This window comes from Polyodon spathula, chromosome 5, assembly GCF_017654505.1.
Source record: "Polyodon spathula isolate WHYD16114869_AA chromosome 5, ASM1765450v1, whole genome shotgun sequence".
NCBI classification, from domain to species: domain Eukaryota; kingdom Metazoa; phylum Chordata; class Actinopteri; order Acipenseriformes; family Polyodontidae; genus Polyodon; species Polyodon spathula.
Genome location: NC_054538.1, coordinates 68439682 through 68458636, shown reverse-complemented (window position 1 = coordinate 68458636; position 18955 = coordinate 68439682). Strand labels below are relative to the sequence as shown.

Sequence of the window (18955 nt, the reverse complement as noted above, 5' to 3'; positions counted from 1 at the left end):
GTCTTACTAATGCATTGTAACGTTTTAACATTAATTCCCTTGATTTAAATTAAAAACTTTTTACTATATAGCATCTTTGTGGCATTTGTTATAGCTTCCCCCCATTATCTAGACATTTCTGTGTCAACATAAACTCCTAGGTAGTACCTTACACTTTACTCTATTTAATGTCATTTGCCATGTGTCTGCCCAGTTCTGAATGCTGTCTAGATCATTCTGAATGACCTTTGCCGTTGCAACAGTGTTTGCCACTCCTCCTATTTTTGTGTCGTCTGCAAATTTAACAAGTCTGCTTACTATACCAGATTCTAAGTCACTAATGTAGATTAGGAAGAGCAGAGGACCTAATACTGAATGCTGTGGTACTCCACTGGTTACCTCGCTCCATTCTGAGTAACACACTGAACTAACCAAAGACCACCCCCTGAGCACAAGCCTTCTAGCTTCTTCAGCCCACATCTGACACATTAATGTGATCCTCTGATGATGACGATCACATAATTAAATGGAGAGACTAATTACAATTAAGGTTATCGTTACTGTTATTCACATTGCTGAGTTGGGCACATGATGAAAAGGCCACAGGGTTAGCCAGATACACAAACAAGGGACTCCCCGGGAGGTTAACTTGAGGGGCAACTTATAATGAGGGATCCGCTGAAAGGTCAAGTCAAAGTGGCAGAGGTATGGAAATGGAAACAGAGAGAGGGAGAATCTCTTGAGGGTGGGTGCCTAGTACAAACCATGGGACTTCAATAAATACACACCAGTCTTTACCTGTTAGAGGGTGTTATCCTTCTTGTTCTTCAGGGTAAATTTAGTCCTTACTGCTTTACTGAGACAGCATTTGCTGGCATTATATCTGGGAGATATATATATATATATATATATATATTGTAATTCAGCAGTTGTGATGAAATTAATGACTGTATTTGCTCGAAATAACACCCAGGCGCTTATTTCCACAATCTTCTCTAATATTTACACCGCTGTGCAAAGGTCTTAGACATGTTACATTTTTTTATTCTGATGCATTATGAGCATCAACAATTTATTCAAAGCCTCCACTGGTATTTTATACTACTATAACAACCTTGACTTGCATAAAGAAGGAAAAACATTGAGTGAAATAGCTCGCATCACTTGATTTTCAAGGTGTGGTATCCGAAGCACAATCAACACTTGTGCCTTCTGCCAGTTCGGTTGTCAATTCAATGCTTGTCTTCTTTCTATTCCTTAAGGATATTATCTTCAAGTATTGCTCATCCTTGTTAGACAACTTTTTTGGATACCACACCTTGAAAATCGAGTGATGCGAGCTATTGCATAAGAGTATAAAAATGCAACACGTCTAAGACTTTTGCACAGCAGTGTGTGTGTGCGTACATTTTATATATATATATACACACACACACACACATATATATATATATATATATATATATATATATATATATATATATATATATATATATATATATAGGAAGAAAAAAATCTAAAAAAAAAATTTAATTGATGTACACAAAAAAGTTAAAATGATAAAAAAAAAAAATATATATATTTCAGGATGTTTAGGTCTAAATTCCCTTCTTTAGCTGTGTGTGTGTATATATATATATATATATATATATATATATATATATATATATATATATATATATATATATATATATATATAAGTTTCAAACAAAACACGCAGTACCTTTTGCTCACACAGATTATGCAGTAGGAGTAGGGGAGAGGAAAATGTAGTCCGCTTTCTTCTATTTCATCAGTAAGGGCTGGAGATCCTATGTTATGTCTATGTCATTGAGCAGCTTAGAACTTTTATTTTATTCATTTCAATTGCACATTATTACCATGCCTTAACAGCAAGGGGTAGGTGCACTAAAATGTTCCACCTGTCGCAAACGAGTTGGAAGTCTTGGGTGAAATGTACTAAACAAGCACAATGCTATTTGCAACTTTTTAGGGAATGCTTTGCGGCAGCAGTTTCTGTTTGTGGTTAAAACATAGATGAATATGTAATTCATCATTTAGTTCTGAGAGCATAATCTGCAAACAGGTGTGGTATCTGCTTCTTCCCCTGATGGGAACCTTTTCCAAATCTCTCCGAATGGCTACTAGTGCTGTCATTCCTAACTTGACCCCTAATGCCTAGATCCCCTGGACAAAGCGGGCTCACTCATTCTCCAGTCCCAGAATGAACGCTGGTAAGTACCTGCTGACCATACCCTTGCCTTACTCCCCCCCCTAGTGACCGACTTCAACACGATTCTAGACTGTCTTGGACTCTCAATCTGTCAATGTCTGCACTCACACCCAAGGACACACCCTGGATCTGCTCATCACCAGGGGTCTTGACCCCTCAAATCTCTGTCTCAGATATCTCTCTCTCTGATAATTTCTCATTCCATAATTCAGAGCCCCTAAATTATGGAATGCCTTCCCCTCTTTCGTCAGGGAAGCTGGGACTGTTGCCGTTTTTAAGTCAAGACTGAAAACACACTTTTATAAAACGGCTTTCTATTGTACTGGGTTTTAATGTAACTTTTACATTTCTGCTTTTTAACATTATTTTACATATACTGTTATTTAAATAAGATGTAGCAGTTGTGTGTGACATGACTGTGGACCTTTATACAAAGGTACTGTGTTGTGTAAATGTTTTTTGCAATGTACTTTACAGTGCTTTGTGATCGGAAATGAATATGTATTGCCTTATAAATTATTAGTCATAATGCAGCCCTGAACATTTCAACAATAGTTTGTAATTATAAATCACAAAAAACAAACAAACAAACAAAAAAACCACACTCCAAACTGCAAATTAAATCATCTCAAGATAGCTGCTCACGGAACTACATTTCTGTTCTTGTTTTTTTCCCCCCTGTTCTAAAGTAGTTGTATGACTTTTCTAAACTAACAAAAATCTGTCTGATATTTGATATTCTCCAATACAATAGAGCATGCAGAACTGTAATCAAAAACGTTTATAAAGAACAGCATTTGAATAACTACCTGTCTCACTAAATGACTATTGTGGTGCATTGTAATGAATTGTTAGAACAGAAAGGACACCAATTTTGGAGGTGAGTTTGCACATAAGTGTTTGGGCATTCGGACTGCAGTAGAGATGCAATCATTAATCAATGTATTGATTATTCATCGCAATGGCTTTTTTAGGATTGTATTTTTTTTATTTCACTTTTGAATAACAATGCATCAATTTATTGACGATTATAACCTGTCTGATATTTGGTGAGTACATCGGTTGCTGATTGCACTCCCTGTCAGTAATGTTACGAACTCCTGACTTCCCCAAAGTAAGCATGTGTACATGGTCTCTCTCCAAAACAAACACTGGCTGCGCTCCACAAACTGAGCAAGCAATGGAATTAGAATACCCGCAGACTTGTAAACAACACAACTGGAGCCGTTTTCCCTTGAAATAATGAGTAGCCAGTGGAGCAGTTTTTTGGCTGGGTTCCTTCTGAGGGCCCGTACATCTGCATGCTCACCCACATATATCCCAAGCCCCTGAGGTACCTTCGGCAGTACATTTCAGACTGTTCTTTTTGCTGAATATCCCTAAGTGTTAGGGAATCTGTACATTGTTACGTTTGGTTTGTACAGATCAATGCTAAATTCCTAACATTGTTAACTAATGTCTGAAAATTGTTAAGTGCTTGCAAACGAGAGCAGGATTCAAGTACTCAAAACAAAGGTAATTGCTCTTGACGTTCAGCATTTATTGCATTTCTTTGTGCCACCATGGTTGCTGCTCAAGCTGCCATTACTTAAATACAACTGCGTGAAAATGTTTTTTTTTTTTTTTTTTTTAATAAACTGTTTTTCCATTCGGTTAAAAATGGATGCTTTCCAAAATCTCCCGGGTTATGTCTTTCATGCAACTCAATAGAAATTCTTGCTCTGCTGAATTTATAAAGCTCAGAGGTCACAGTGCTCTATTAATTAGTTATGCAATGGCTTCCTAACACTCTTCATTAATACTTATATACCCTATTCATACTTCAGTCTATATACAGCGCTCCAGATAAGGTTTTGGGTCACTAAGTACAAGATGCTTGATAACATACAAAATTCAGTTTACTTTCATTCTTGCATAATGTCAGTTTTTATTGAAGTTACAGTAAAACTGAAATCACATTTAAATTACAGTACAATGAAAGTATTATGCATTTTAAAGTACTGTGCATTTTATTGAAAATACAGCTGTAATTGAACTTTTAAAAAGTATCCATTGCAACAGGAAACCTGCATGTCCCATTCTGATCACAGGGATTTTTAAACAACAAAAGCAAGGCATTGTCAACATCAGGGTATTGACCAAATCAGAAACGCTGACAACTTGAATGCAAGTTCACAGACCTGTATTAATGTACAACTATGGCCAAAAGTTTTCATAACCCTATAGAACTAACTAATAAAGTCGAATTAAACCAGCTGAATAACGTTACATTAACATATTGAACATATATTCCCATATACTTGACAACTGACAAAAATGGAAAAAGTTGACATTTTGAAATCTAACATACTGACTGCACTGCTATTATTCCGGAAGACTTCTGCAAAATCATGTTGCATTTTCTTTGATCACATGGAGTAAAATAAAAGATCTAAATGATGTTCATATTATTTATAATATTATGGCTCAATCCAAAAATTCTAGGAGATGGCAACCTGAATGGGAACTTGAAAACTGTGTCTCAGCAACTCAAAATGCATCACAGGATCTCTAGTCCCAAAACAGCACTAAAACACAGTACAGAGGTGCTAATCTAGATGCAACTTAATATATTTTCCAATATCCTTTACGCTCAGTTGTTCAAAAGGCAATTAATTTTACTCAAATTTTTCTTACCTATAACGTGAAATTCGTATTATAAGAAGTAATTTACAATAACTGACTGCTAAACTTCGCCAGGACCATGTAGAAAATTCATAGTAGCAGGACATTTGTTCAATCCAAGTTAATTTGAATAAGAATGAACTGTATCTGTTAACTGTGTTGTGAGTTAATTCCTATTTCCTGTACGATTTAAAGCCACATTTGGTTATTTGATGGGGGGGGGGGGGGGGGGGTTAGATCAAGCTCATCTGTTTTATAATAAGCCCAACCCCTGCTGTGCTCTTTGAAAAAGCCAGACACAGAGGGAACAGTATACAGACTGCGTGGTGAGGCTCCAGTCAGCTCCACTGTTTCTTTGTTGTTTACTTTTTTTTTTTTTCTAAAACACATTTACCACAGGCTGATCTCCACTTATCCAATTATAAAATCTCAAGTGCAGTAGAAAGATGTCTGGGCTCAGCAAGACATCCCTGCAAGCTCATTTTAGTTCCAATTTAAGCAAAAACAAACCCAAAAAAGTTCAAACTATCTCAAACTCACAGGAGACTATAATCCTGCACTTATCAACTAAGTCAATTTCATTGCCCTGACATTTTATTGATATCATTTTTATCATAATGTTGAAAATGTTTTTTTATTTATTTATATATTTTATAATTAGAGACGTTTGAATTGTCTTTGTTCTTTCCAAATAGGGAACATTATGGGCCAGACACTTGTACACTAGAGCAAGCCATGATGCTTGATTCTGTCATCTTGTAAGAGTCACATGATAGAGTTCCTTAAACATGAAAAATGAAATGTTTTTCCAACACTGCCTGGTTATTTGTTTAGGACCTGTAACTAAGATTGGGTTTGGCCCTTGTTTGCCTTGGGGACAGCCTTGATACGACATGATATAGACACTACAAGGTTATGGGATGTGTCTCGAGGGATGTTAATCTACCCAGTCATTACAATTTACAATTTCGCACAACTGGTGCAGGGGTAGGCAGAGAGTTGTGATTATGAATGCGTTGTTCAAGACCATCCCAAATAGACTAAATTGGATTGAGATACCAGGATTGTGTTTCCCCAAGTATACCTGAAGTCTCTGTCATGCTCCTCAAACCACTCAAGCACAATTCTGGTGGACGGGTGCATCAGCATCTTGAAAACAGCCATTGCCATCAGGGCACAAGTGAAACATTACTAGGAGGGAATTGGTCTGTAACATGCTTAACTTTCCAGTGTAATCAAAGGACTCCTGCGCTGTGCAGTGTTTAATTTAGTATCTGTTTCAATGTTTTGCTGCCTACTGTGCCCGTGCTCATTTTGATGGTTCTTCCTATTATGTTGTCCATTGTAAGGCGTTGTGTGACATTGGTTCTGGAAAACTAAATCCAGGACAAATTACATTTATTTTTTATATGTGAGCTATGTATTTGTCATTTTCAGTTAAAAAAAAAAAAAAGTACAGAACAAGCCAAATTTTAGAAGAAAAAAAAAACTACAACTCTTATTCCTTGTAGTGAATGTAATTTGAAAATCACAATGTAGAAACACATGATAAAAATAGTCTTTCTAAGTGGAGTATGTCTCGTCATCAATAAGAAAGCATGCTGGGTTTTTGCGCCTGCTCTGTGCTCCAGCCTCCCATTACCCCTCTTATTTGGCTGTGGCTGTCACAATCAAGCACATAGCTCTACTTCAATGCACACAGGGAGCAGAGCCATGGGACAGGCCAGCAATGCAGAGACACTGCTAGTAAACAAAATATCACGGGCCAGAGCGCGAGGGGCAAGAGGAGCAAATTCAAAACAAAGGCTTTTGACCGTCTCTGACTATCTGCAACAGTCTCCAACAGTCAGCCATTCCTTCACCTTCCTCAAAGACTGCATTTATTTTGTGTGGTGCTAGAGGCATAATACTAAGAGGTACAACATGACAAAATTTAACAGGCACTTAGGAATAGAAAAAGGTCATTAGGTTAAACTAGCATGACTTCTGTTGGATGAACTCATTGAACATGTGCAGTTCTCATTTGATCATGTCTCTCTGGTAAGTATACCGATCTACCCTTGAGTTAAACGTTTAGATATCCTGATACCTTGTGCAGAATAACCAACTAAACCCAATTTTCTGAAAACAAAGGTTTGTGGGTTCGTTTTTTCCAGTTTTTAGTTTTCGATGGCAATATCAAGCAAAACTGAATCTTAAATGGTGGGACTTCCAGTTTTTTCAAGATGTTTATTATCCTTCATTATTATACATAATAAATCAAAAGTTACTGCATCAAGCAGCGACGTGCCTGCCAACCTGTTGTACAATAAGCAGACTTTAATGATTCAGTGAAGTATCTGCTAAAGAATACATTACTAACATATATCCCTAAGTACTACACTCATGTCAGGCTATCTGACTGTGAACTGACTGCCCTGCTCTGCTTATAACTGGCTGAGGGGCTAGACAGGGATACTGGGAATGTTTGATTTGAATATGAACTCCATCCCACGCTGTTTAAACTGTGAGACTGAAATTGTTTGTTTGATTTGTTGTGCCTCCACCTGCACAGAAAGGTAAACAGTCATTTGTTATTCCAGCTTGACCTCCAATATTAAATTCATATTTTACTACTTGTAGTACAAAAGTTGCAGCCATAAGGGCCTGGTATAGGGGCCAATAAAGTTGGTCAGGTTACTTACTTCTATAATTGGCAAACCCTATGGTTATCCCTAAAGAAGATGTGCAGTGTAGGTTTACTTATTTAAGAAATAGGAACCTGATTAGAGGGCATTACTGACTGGTAGTTTACTGAGTCAGGCACAAGTACAGACAAGGCCATACAATGAAGCTTCCTGATTGGTGGATGAAAAACGGAGGTTTATAATTTCTGTTACAAAGTGTATTTCATATACACATAAATGAAACAAAAATCTATTTTGCAAAAGCTACTCTGTAGGAGGGCTTCTTATGCTTGGCTGCCTGATCATATGCATTCGCTTTTCATCTCTGGAGGCCTGGGTTGAAATATGTTTGAATTTGACTTAGAACTGCTCAACAGTGTGGTTTTCTGACAAGAAGACAAAATGGGTGCTCAGGCCAGAATAACTGAGGTGCACTGACAATTCTATAGGCTATATAGAACACTCAAACACATACTGTGAGGAGGAGGATATCTGCTATTCTATTAGAAAGCAATAGAATGATTTTAGAAAGTGCAGGCCCATAACAGTGTAGATGTGAGAACATAAGAACATACAGTAAGGAAGTTTACAAATGAAAGACAGCCCATCTATGCGAGTCTTAAAAAGATCCCAATCATTCAGCACCAACAACAAGGTTAGTTAACCTATTCCATACCCTCACAACCCTAGGTGAGAAGAAGTGTCTACTAACTGCTGTCCTACTTCTACCTCCATTTGAAAGACGACATACTTTTGGTTTTGGACTAGTTGTAATTTGTTAACAGTGCAGCAAAAAAATAAATGAAAGAAATCACTTCTGGATAAAACAAGGAGGAATGAGTGAATAGATGGTGTCATGATTGGTTGGTGGATATGATTGGTTGAATATCTGTCTGTGATGCATTTACAGCATGGTAATGAAACTTAGGACACCAATTTCAGCCCTTAAACAAAAATAATTTTACAAAAGAAAACAGTCTTTGAATGAACGCTTCAACTTGAAGGATTATTAATTAAAAAGCCATTCAAATTACATGCTTTGTGTTCTGGGGCTTTGAAATGTCAATCATGCTCTGAAGGAATTTAGTTAAAACCTAGCAGAATAACAAAATTCCCCAGTCAGTGTCAGTCCCTCAGCTTTCAGAGGTACTTAACCCCTCTGTGCTACAGAATGAATACTAATTTGACAGTCGCTTAGGTCAACTAGTCGCTGCTTTAAAAAAAGCTGAATAAATCACGTATTTGATAATATCAGGTGCTCTCTTTGTGAGAATCGCTTCATAATCAAGTGACATTAGTCGACTACCAGTTTTTGTCACTTTACTATTCGACTAGTCAATAAAAACAGGTCATCCGCCTTACTGCTCGATGCGAGGGGATAGGTAGAGCTTGGGGAAGACCTGAGTGGCCTCTGCATCTTCAAAGCTGACCGAAAGAAGAGCCACATCCTCTCCAGGGTCCAGAGCCGTGTCCTGAGAGAAAGAGAGGGGGGGCACTGTAAGCATAGGCACTATGTTAAATATTTAGTATTAAATGTTACAACTAAAATAAATTCTTATGAGAAACCAGGTTCTGGGTTCAGTGATCCTTTTCCCACAGGTAGCTGCTCTTTAAAGAGTAATATCAATTTCAAGCATCCAAAAAATACATTGAAAAAGCAGTACTACCCAAATGATGTATTAATTGTTTAGAAGCTCTAAAATCTATATCAATTATAAAAAGGTGAAAACCACCATAGTACACTTTTCATGTAACCGGCATTGATAAGGCAATTACAATTAATAATCTATTTGGAAGCTACTGGAAAATAATTAAGAGATAATAATAATAATCTTTAATTTTATATAGCACCTTTCATAGCGGACCACCATCACAAAGCGCTTTACAAGATACGAGACTAGGGTGTGTGAACTATGCATCAGCTGCAGAGTCACTTACAACAACGTCTCACCCCATAGACGGAGCAAAAGGAGGTTAAGTGACTTGTTCAGAGTCACAAAATGAGGAAGTGGCTGAGCTGGGATTTGAACTGTGCACCTCCTGGTTACAAGCCCATATCTTTAACCACTGGACCACACACCCTGGGTCACATGTTTCAAAGCATGTTTCAAACAAGGATGCTACACCTTGAGCACCAGCTTCACTGGTTTGCATTCTGATTAGGGGAAAACTAGAAGTCATAGAGTTAATGAAGGACAATCCAATGTATTTCAGCTGGTCCGGTAGAAGGTAGGGGTGTAATGATTAATCATGTATCGATAAACTGATCATTTCTTTACATGATATACTGTACTTGAGGCATGCATCGTTTGTATTGTGATTCTTGAATGAAGAAAAAAGTGGGGTTTTATAGTATTTACTTTTTGTCTTTTAACAAAATAGTCCATTATTAAATTATTATTTGATCTTGAGACACTTCATATTGATACTTGCATCGCTTCTTCTTTGATGCTCCATGGATTGATCGTAAGGAGGATGCAGTCTGATCGAGTTAGGGAGTAGACTCCTGATCAGACGAGTAAGCTCATCAGCACAGCTGAATGAACACAGTCGAAGGACTTATCACAAGGATTTGCCCACAGGGGCAGGGAGTGGCTCATTTACCTATGTTCCTGCTCATTTCATTTGAGTATGAAGCTCATGCTTCTTTAGCTGTAGGACTTACAATTTGATACATTATTATCGACACGTCATCATCTGACATGCTTCTAGAACATTGTGTATTTTCTAACGATGGCCCCAGGCTGAAAGCACTTTTCAGTTTTCAATATGCTCTAATAATATCCAAGACTGTGTATTTCTTGTGCAGACACTTTTAAACAGTAAACAAGGCAGAACTTTAAAGAACTTGTGTAATAGTGATTTATCAGTAATGTATTATAGCAGTATTCTTTATGATTAATAATTAGCTTGTCTATGTGCTAATGAGCGCTGCCTGGCCTGTATTGCCCACTCCACAGTTTATCCACAGTTAATACATTCTACATTGTGCAAAATACTTTTCAATGGACAAAATAAATAAATAAATAAATGATTGATTGATTGATTGATTGATTGATGCAAAATACACATTTAATTGCAGCAAACATGTCTTGCTTTTTTCAATTCTTTTTATAAGTTTCAAGTTACACAAACACAAAATAGGTCTCAATTTTATCAATGTAACACACTGACCTACTAAAAACATATCTTGTTTAGCAGCACTGTAAAGGGGGATGAGCATATAAATCCAGAAAGAACATGCAAACAAGCCCTCATGACTTTTCAATGAAGGATTCTTTGGTCAAAACAGTCAAATTTCAGTTTGAAAATGTGGTTTGTAAAGTACTTCTCTGTGACGATATTGCCTAAGTGAGAGGGCTCAGAGTTGTGTGTTCACAGTTGCCTGGCGACTGGATCTAAAATGCAATGCTTTGAGGCTCTGTGTTTATTGTGCTTACATGTTGAAGTGTTTACTCACAATCTCAATGCACCACTCAAAGATTAATTTATCTTGCTGGTTCAGATATGATTATTTGTACATAAAATACTTTTCAACCCGTCATCTCCTATTAACTAGTCATTGGCTACTTTGAGAGAAATAAAGTTATATGGGATTTTAATTACACACACACACACACACACACACAAAAAAAACATGCTGTTGTTAATAGATTAAAAACAAATTGTGCTACAAAACAACAAATAAAATAAATGATCTAGCCGCCTAGTAAAAAACTGCAGCACATCTGGAAAGCTTACTAAATTCAACCTTTTTTTAGATGTAACTTGGTCTTGCCAAAAAGTCCTTTTATAAAGACTGCTCTACAAGTAGATTCATCTGAATTGAGTCCTTCCAGAGACACTGGGGACTGTCAGTGAGTAGTTGCTGTAGTTCAGCAAAGTCACAGCTGTCCAGCTGCTCAACAACAGACACAGCAAAAGAAAAGAAAATCTCCCCAGAAGGTAGATTTAAAACGTCAAATCTAGCTAGCTTTGTTAAGGTCTATGACAAAGAAATAAACTGCTTCTGCAAGTTAGATTTTAGTGATATGTAAAACCGAAACGTATATAGTCTCTGTTTTGTTTCTGCAGTGTACATTAATATGCATAAAGGGTTATTTATTTTTTTGTTATCATTTTTGAACTGCATAGTTTATACATTGGTAGTTAATTGCTTTTAGTAAGTAGCTTACTGGTTTAATTTGGAGGATTCAACGTATTACCTTTCTGCGGATTAGAAATTCTCGGCCCTACTTTCTCAATGGCAGGGAACTTATTACGAGCAGTAAAAGCACCTCCAAGACAGACTTAACAGACAGTACCTCGTTCTAAACCCTCCAATGCCTGCTTCAAGAAAACCCGGACATGGGGATCAACGCAAGACTTCCTCATTCAAACTAACTACTAGAAGAAAACTCCACAACTTGTCAAGCCCTGAGGTCATTAAAATGTCTGTATAATCCATTTCTCATCCTCAGCTTCAAGAATACAGAAGATTAAATTGCTTATTCTCAATGTGGCTTCTTAGAAACACAATCTAACGTGCATCTGGTAAACCAGAGTGTAACCATTAACCTGTCCCTCAGCAACACTTTTCCCTTAGTGGATGTAAGAAAAAACACATTTGTATTTCTTACTGATGTATTTCTTCCAGTGTTACATTAGTTCTATTCATATCTGGTTGCTCTTTAATGTTCAAACATGACTCCATTCCATTATATTACGTAGGGGTGAATTCAATCAAAAAACACTGCGCTACTTTCTGACAGGCACTAAGTCCCTGTTTTATGAAGCTATTCAATCAATCAATCAAATAAACAAACAAACAAACAAACAAACAATATGCAACCAACACTACTGCAGTCACAAATTGTTAAATTCAAGAAGCTCTCACTTAAAACATAGCCTCCAGAAAGTTTGACTGAATTGAGCCATATAAGAGAGAAATAACACAGGAGCTATATTTATTGACTGAAACCCCCCCACCTTAGTGAAAAGGTGCTTTTTGCTTGGAAACATACCCTACGAAAGGATGATAGCACTCATGATCATTTACCTTTTACCCTGATTTGTGGAGTGATATTGTGAGCCAAGGGTATTACAGACTCATGGTACAAGCAAGATCAGTAACAGTAGATACTGAATTTTTTTCAAGACCCAACTTATTCCCACATGGCATTAGCAATAAACACAATCTCTTATCCAAGATCACAGGTGAGAAATACAACTGTGGTAATCATTAACTGGGCTTTTCTAAGTGTAGGTAACCAATAAACAAAGCAGAAAAATACAGGTAACTAATGGAGGGGGTGAGAAAGAGAAAGTTAAGCCAGTGGCCATGTCACACTGGATTCTGATCATGACAGAGGTTAAATGCTAACAAGGGTCAGTTCTTATTTCATGTTTCCATCTTTTTATAGGGACAAAAAAATTAAAATGGTCCTGTTCATTTCCACAAACGGCAGACAAACCGAGATCTATCCAATTTGATTCTGGACTCATTCAGCCCCAGTTAGGGTTGATGTATGTGTGCTTGTATGCATGTATTCATCTGCGTGTGTGTGTGTGTGTGTGTGTGTGTGTGTCTATCTGTCTTTGTGCGTCTGTTAATGTGTGTGTGTCTGTATTGTACACTCCTGTGTAAAAAAAGAATCCAGGGGGTTTTAACTCAGCTGTGGAATGCAAAAGGAAGTGATTCAAATTGTCCTGGAAAACATTTCAGTAACAGTAAAACATAGCAGGGAATGCAGGGAAGAGTTCCTCAGAGAACTCCTAACCCCCACATGCATACATGCACAGTGATGTATTGGATACAGAAGGGAGATTAAGAACTTGGCAGAATTCATGTACTCCCTACCTTCCCTCTCACTCTTCCTCTCAGCATCTCCTCTCCTCTCATTCTCTCCCATGTTTAACTTGGACCTTCCTGCAGGAGCAATGCTTGGGGGGGGGGGGGGGGGGGGGTATTGTTGTCTGCATCCTCCGTGCGTGGCTGTAATTGTGAAAGTGGCCCCGGCTTTACTGGAAGTGAGAGTTGTAGTGTGTGAGTCAGAAGCTTTAAATGGCCAGAGATTTTAATGGTCCTGTTGACATCTGTTGGCACTCTGTCGGAAGCAACTCCATAACCTTTTCCTGCTTCTCCTGGAGACCAACCAAGACCCCCTCTCCTCCTGTCCCTGCCTGGGCTGCAGCGGAGCAGGACAGGACAAAATAGAGATTCCTGTGAGTGCAGAGCAGGGAGAGGGGCCAGGGTGTTAGGAAGGGAAAATCCCTAGCACTAGCAGGATCACCAACTCTCTCCGATTTGCAACATTCAGTGCTAACAGTTAAACAAATTAATATAATACCAACAACAGCTTTTTTCTTAAAACCTTGGATACGGTTCATTATTATGTGACCCTTTTTCACATTTGATTTAAAAAGAAACAAGAAAACTTGTTAGAAGCACAAGAAGGATTGCTGGTCACTATCATAGACCTGTCTTTTATACAGGTCTTTAGTTCTTTTTTTCATCTTAGACCTCTATCAACAGACCCCTATCTTTGTATGTGCAATTTACATCAACTTATTACACATACAGCTCTGGAAAAAATTAAGAGACCACTGCAAAATTATCAGTTTCTCTGGTTTTACTATTTATAGGTATGTGTTTGGGTAAAATGAACATTTTTGTTTTATTCTATAAACTGCTGACAACATTTCTCCCAAATTCCAAATAAAAATATTGTCATTTAGAGCATTTATTTGCAGAAAATGACAATTGGTCAAAATAACAAAACAGTGTTGTCAGACCTCGAATAATGCAAAGAAAATAAGTTCATATTCATTTTTAAACAACACAATACTAATGTTTTAACTTAGGAAGAGTTCAAAAATCAATAGTTGGTGGAATAACCCTGATTTTCAATCACAGCTTTCATGTGTCTTGGCATGCTCTCCACCAGTCTTTCACATTGATGTTGGGTGACTTTATGCCACTCCTGGCGCAAAAAGTGACCATCCATCTTCCTCTTGGTCACATTCCAGAGGTTTTCAATGGGGTTCAGGTCTGGAGATTGGGCTGGAGAGTGGCATGGAGCATTGTCCTGCTGGAAAAAACAATCCTCAGAGTTGAGGAACATTGTCAGAGCAGAAGGAAGCAAGTTTTCTTCCATGACAACCTTGTACTTGGCTTGATTCATGTCAAAGCTGCCCGATTCCAGCCTTGCTGAAGCACCCCCAGATCATCACCGATCCTCCACCACATTTCACAGTGGGTGCGAGACACTGTGGCTTGTAGGCCTCTCCAGGTCTCCGTCTAACCATTAGACGACCAGGTGTTGGGCAAAGCTGAAAACTGGACTCATCTGGGGGTGCTTCAGCAAGGCTGGAATCGGGCAGATTTGTCTTTGTGAAGGACGCATGAATCAAGCCAAGTACAAGGTTGTCCTGGAAGAAAACTTGCTTCCTTCTGCTCTGACAATGTTCCTCAACTCTGAGGATTGTTTTTTCCAGCAGGACAATGCTCCATGCCACACAGCCAGGTCAATCAAGGTGTGGATGGAGGACCACCAGATCAAGACCCTGTCATGGCCAGCCCAATCTCCAGACCTGAACCCCATTGAAAACCTCTGGAATGTGATCAAGAGGAAGATGGATGGTCACTAGCCATCAAACAAAGCCGAGCTGCTTGAATTTTTGCACCAAGAGTGGCATAAAGTCACCAACATCAACGTGAAAGACTGGTGGAGAGCATGCCAAGACGCATGAAAGCTGTGCTTGAAAATCAGGGTAATTCCACCAAATATTGATTTCTGAACTCTTCCTAAGTTAAAACATTAGTATTGTGTTGTTTAAAAATGAATATGAACTTATTTTCTTTGCATTATTCGAGGTCTGACAACACTGCATCTTTTTTGTTATTTTGACCAGTTGTCATTTTCTGCAAATAAATGCTCTAAATGACAATATTTTTATTTGGAATTTGGGAGAAATGTTGTCAGTAGTTTATAGAATAAAACAAAAATGTTCATTTTACCCAAACACATACCTATAAATAGTAAAACTAGAGAAACTGATAATTTTGCAGTGGTCTCTTAATTTTTTCCAGAGCTGTATATTGTAGGGCTCTATTCCTACAGTTTTTACTCTTGAGGATAAAGAATGTTTTGTAAAATCTGGTTTAATGGAATTAATATAGTTTTGATGCAATCAACTTTTCTATACTTGAATAAATCAAACAACACAGTCTAGAGCAGTTTCAAGTATATCTGACTCTTAAATAACTAATGAGTTAAAGCTTTGTTAACGCAGCAATAAATTCAATTCAATGGCTTTTTGTGTGATTTAGTCACTATCGGGTTCACTTTTTTTTACACTGCAGATTTTTCTCATTAGTACCGATTCAACAATCAGCAATACCAACCAGTCTGTCTTCCAAGAAAAGAAAGAAAAAGTTTAACACAAAAACATGTTATTGCTAATATTACCAGAGTTGATGAAAACAAGAGTATTTTTCATTCTAAAAGATCACTGTTAGGAAAATACGTATAAACTCTATAAACAAATGAACTCAAGGTTGCGATGACCTAACTTTTCCTATCAAGGAGCATAAACAAACCACTCCACAAGGATATTTGTAACAGATTCTCCACCAACGCAGTTCAGGGGCTGACCTCAACTCTTGTGTAAAACCGGACAGTCCTCAAACAGTGAGGCGTTGTGTTTTTGCAACCCTGTAACTTCCAACCATATTTAAAATAGTTTTCCTAATATTGAATAGCAACAGCAAATCATTGTCTCAGAGCTCTCCTATGTCTACTTTCAATACCAAGTTTAGAACTGAAGATATTTAGTGATGCACGCAGACATCGTTGTGGTCTAATCAGGAATAGAGGTACTGAACTGGGGCTAATCATTCCTGTTATAGAAAGTCAAGTTTAACTGGTTTTATGTGATACTATGCCCAGCTAGAGACACTCACTAAAGTACAGTGTTTCCAAAAATAAACCTTTTCACTAATCATAGTGTCTGCAAGCCTGACTGTGTGCTTCCACGTTCACTAATTTACCCTAACAACTGGTACAAAAGTACAAGTTTCACTTCTATGCATTCCAGGCTGACAGGAGAACTGCTCGCTTCACTGCAACAATGCATTTTAAAAAACAGGTTTGTGTGCTTCAGGATGCATAAACCAAGGCTTTCGAAAATGTATGTGAAATGGCACTAGAGATATCCTGAGCTCTTGCTATGAACAAAAAATGACACAGAAGTGCGGCAGAAGTTAGGAAGGCTGCACTGGAAAGCAGTGGAGAGATTTTATTTAATTGAAGTGTTGTGTACATTATGGTGGACGGCAATGGAAGCAGAAAGATGTGATGGTTTCTCATAGTGTCTGTAGGCTCAAGTGTCCGTTTGTCGATATGTTTGAAATGGAGGGACCATCTACAACACTAACTATGAACAAGCTACCAAATCAGCTTAATGTTAGTGGAATATTTTACTATTATTTAAATTTGATCTTATTTGCTACTGATTGTATTGTACTTTATAACTGCTCTTATCTGCAATGTGATAATCTGTACTGTGATATTTTGTAACAATTTTAAGTCGGCCTGTATAAGGGCATCTGCTAAGAAATAAATAATAATAATATAATAATAATAATAATAATAATAATACCAAGCAGTGTATTTTACTGTGTGTGTTTGCAGCAGCTTGTTTATAAATTTAAAAAAAAAAAAAAAAAAAAAAGTTATTCCACAGCAAGATATTCCAAATATATGTATAACCTAAATTAAGCAATCTCATTGGCTTTCAAGTGTTTCAACCTGTGCAGATATGTCACCTAGCACAGCTTGGAACTGGCTGAATCTCTTGACAGCCAATTAACTTTGGCAGGGGTGGGTAAGGGTGGAGGTGCCATTTTATAACCGCAGCCTAGGCGGTTAAAGTCACTTGTCTTCGCCTCAAACAACGCCCCTATGCTTGTGGATACTGAACCACATTTGAACACCCTGTACTGCATTGTTGCTTTCACAGTATACTGAAGAAGGGAGAAAGCTTCAATTATTGTCTTTTGACAAAGCAGTTCCACAAAATTGTATTCATATTAAAATCCATTCTGGATGAATTCATTACTTTTCTTAAAATTAGATAATAGTCCTCATGGTTCTTACTTTGGTTAAATTTAGAAACTGAACTGAAGTGACCTTATAAATGGATTTGGAATAGAGCAATGGAGAGTTTGTCTGTATGAATGAGTGTACACCGTATTTTTGCAGTTTTACTATGCTTTTCCCATGGTTATACTATGCATTTATCATAGTTTACCCAGGTTTTCCATGTTTATTAATATCATAACTTGCTATTCCTTACAATGTTTACCTATGCTTTATTACACTATCCTTTTAATGTAGTAAACTTTTATAGGGGTGTGTTTGCGTGCGTGCGTTTTTGTGCATGTGCGTGAATACCAGTGTCAGGCTGTGGAAGTTGCTCAGTATTTGGGTGTTTCCTAGGAGGCAGTAAGGTCCAGGACCTGCCCGGGCTGCTCTCCCTGCAAACACACCCACGCACAAGGAAGCCTGCCCCAGCTGCTCACACATCAAACTCCTCCCTGAGTTCCACAAACAGGCTCTCACACACACCCACACACAAACTGACCAACACACACTAAAACACACAGACAAACACACAGGCTTGTGCACACACAAACTGACCAACACATACTAAAACACACAGACAAACACACAGGCTTGTGCACACACAAACTGACCAACACACACAGGTACTTACACAGACAGACACATAGGCTCACACACTTTTTCACATGCAAAAGTATTCAGAACCCTGACCAATTCTCTCATATTACTGAATTACAAATGGTACATTGAAATTTCGTTCTGTTCGATATTTTATTTTAAAACACTTAAACTCAAAATCAATTATTGTAAGGTGACATTGGTTTTATGTTGGGAAATATTTTTAAGAAAAATAAAAAACTGAAATATTTTGCTTGCATAAGTATTCAACCCCCACACATTAATATTTGGTAGAGCCACCTTTCGCTGCAATAACAGCTTTAACTCTTTTGGGGTAAGTATGTACCAGCTTTGCACACAGTGTCGGAGTGATTTTGGCCCATTCTTCTTGGCAGATTTGCTTCAGGTTTTTCAGGTTAGGTTTGCGCCACACATAGCGCTTAGAGTTTTGGCCAAAAAGCTCTATCTTGGTCTCATCTGACCACAAAACCTTTTCCCACATCGCAGCTGGGTTACTCTCATGCTTTCTGGCAAACTCCAGATGTGCTTTCAGATGGTACTTTTTGAGTAACGGCTTCTTTCTTGCCACCCTCCCATACAGGCCAGTGTTATGCAGAGCTCTTGATATGGCTGACTCGTGCACCATTACTCCACTCCCAGCCACTGAACTCTGTAGCTCCTTCAAAGTG

The 18955-nt window shown here is 37.8% G+C and overlaps 1 protein-coding gene across 3 annotated transcripts in view; it reads right to left on the bottom strand.

Annotated features, from left to right (window-relative positions):
• The window catches only part of babam2 (BRISC and BRCA1 A complex member 2), an 85152-nt gene that overhangs the window by 13331 nt on the left and 52866 nt on the right, over positions 1-18955 (bottom strand). For all 3 annotated transcript variants that reach the window (XM_041251122.1, XM_041251124.1, XM_041251123.1), the window contains exon 7: positions 8905-9014. In XM_041251122.1, the coding sequence (XP_041107056.1) occupies positions 8905-9014 (110 nt within the window). The remainder of the gene's footprint in view (positions 1-8904; positions 9015-18955) is intronic.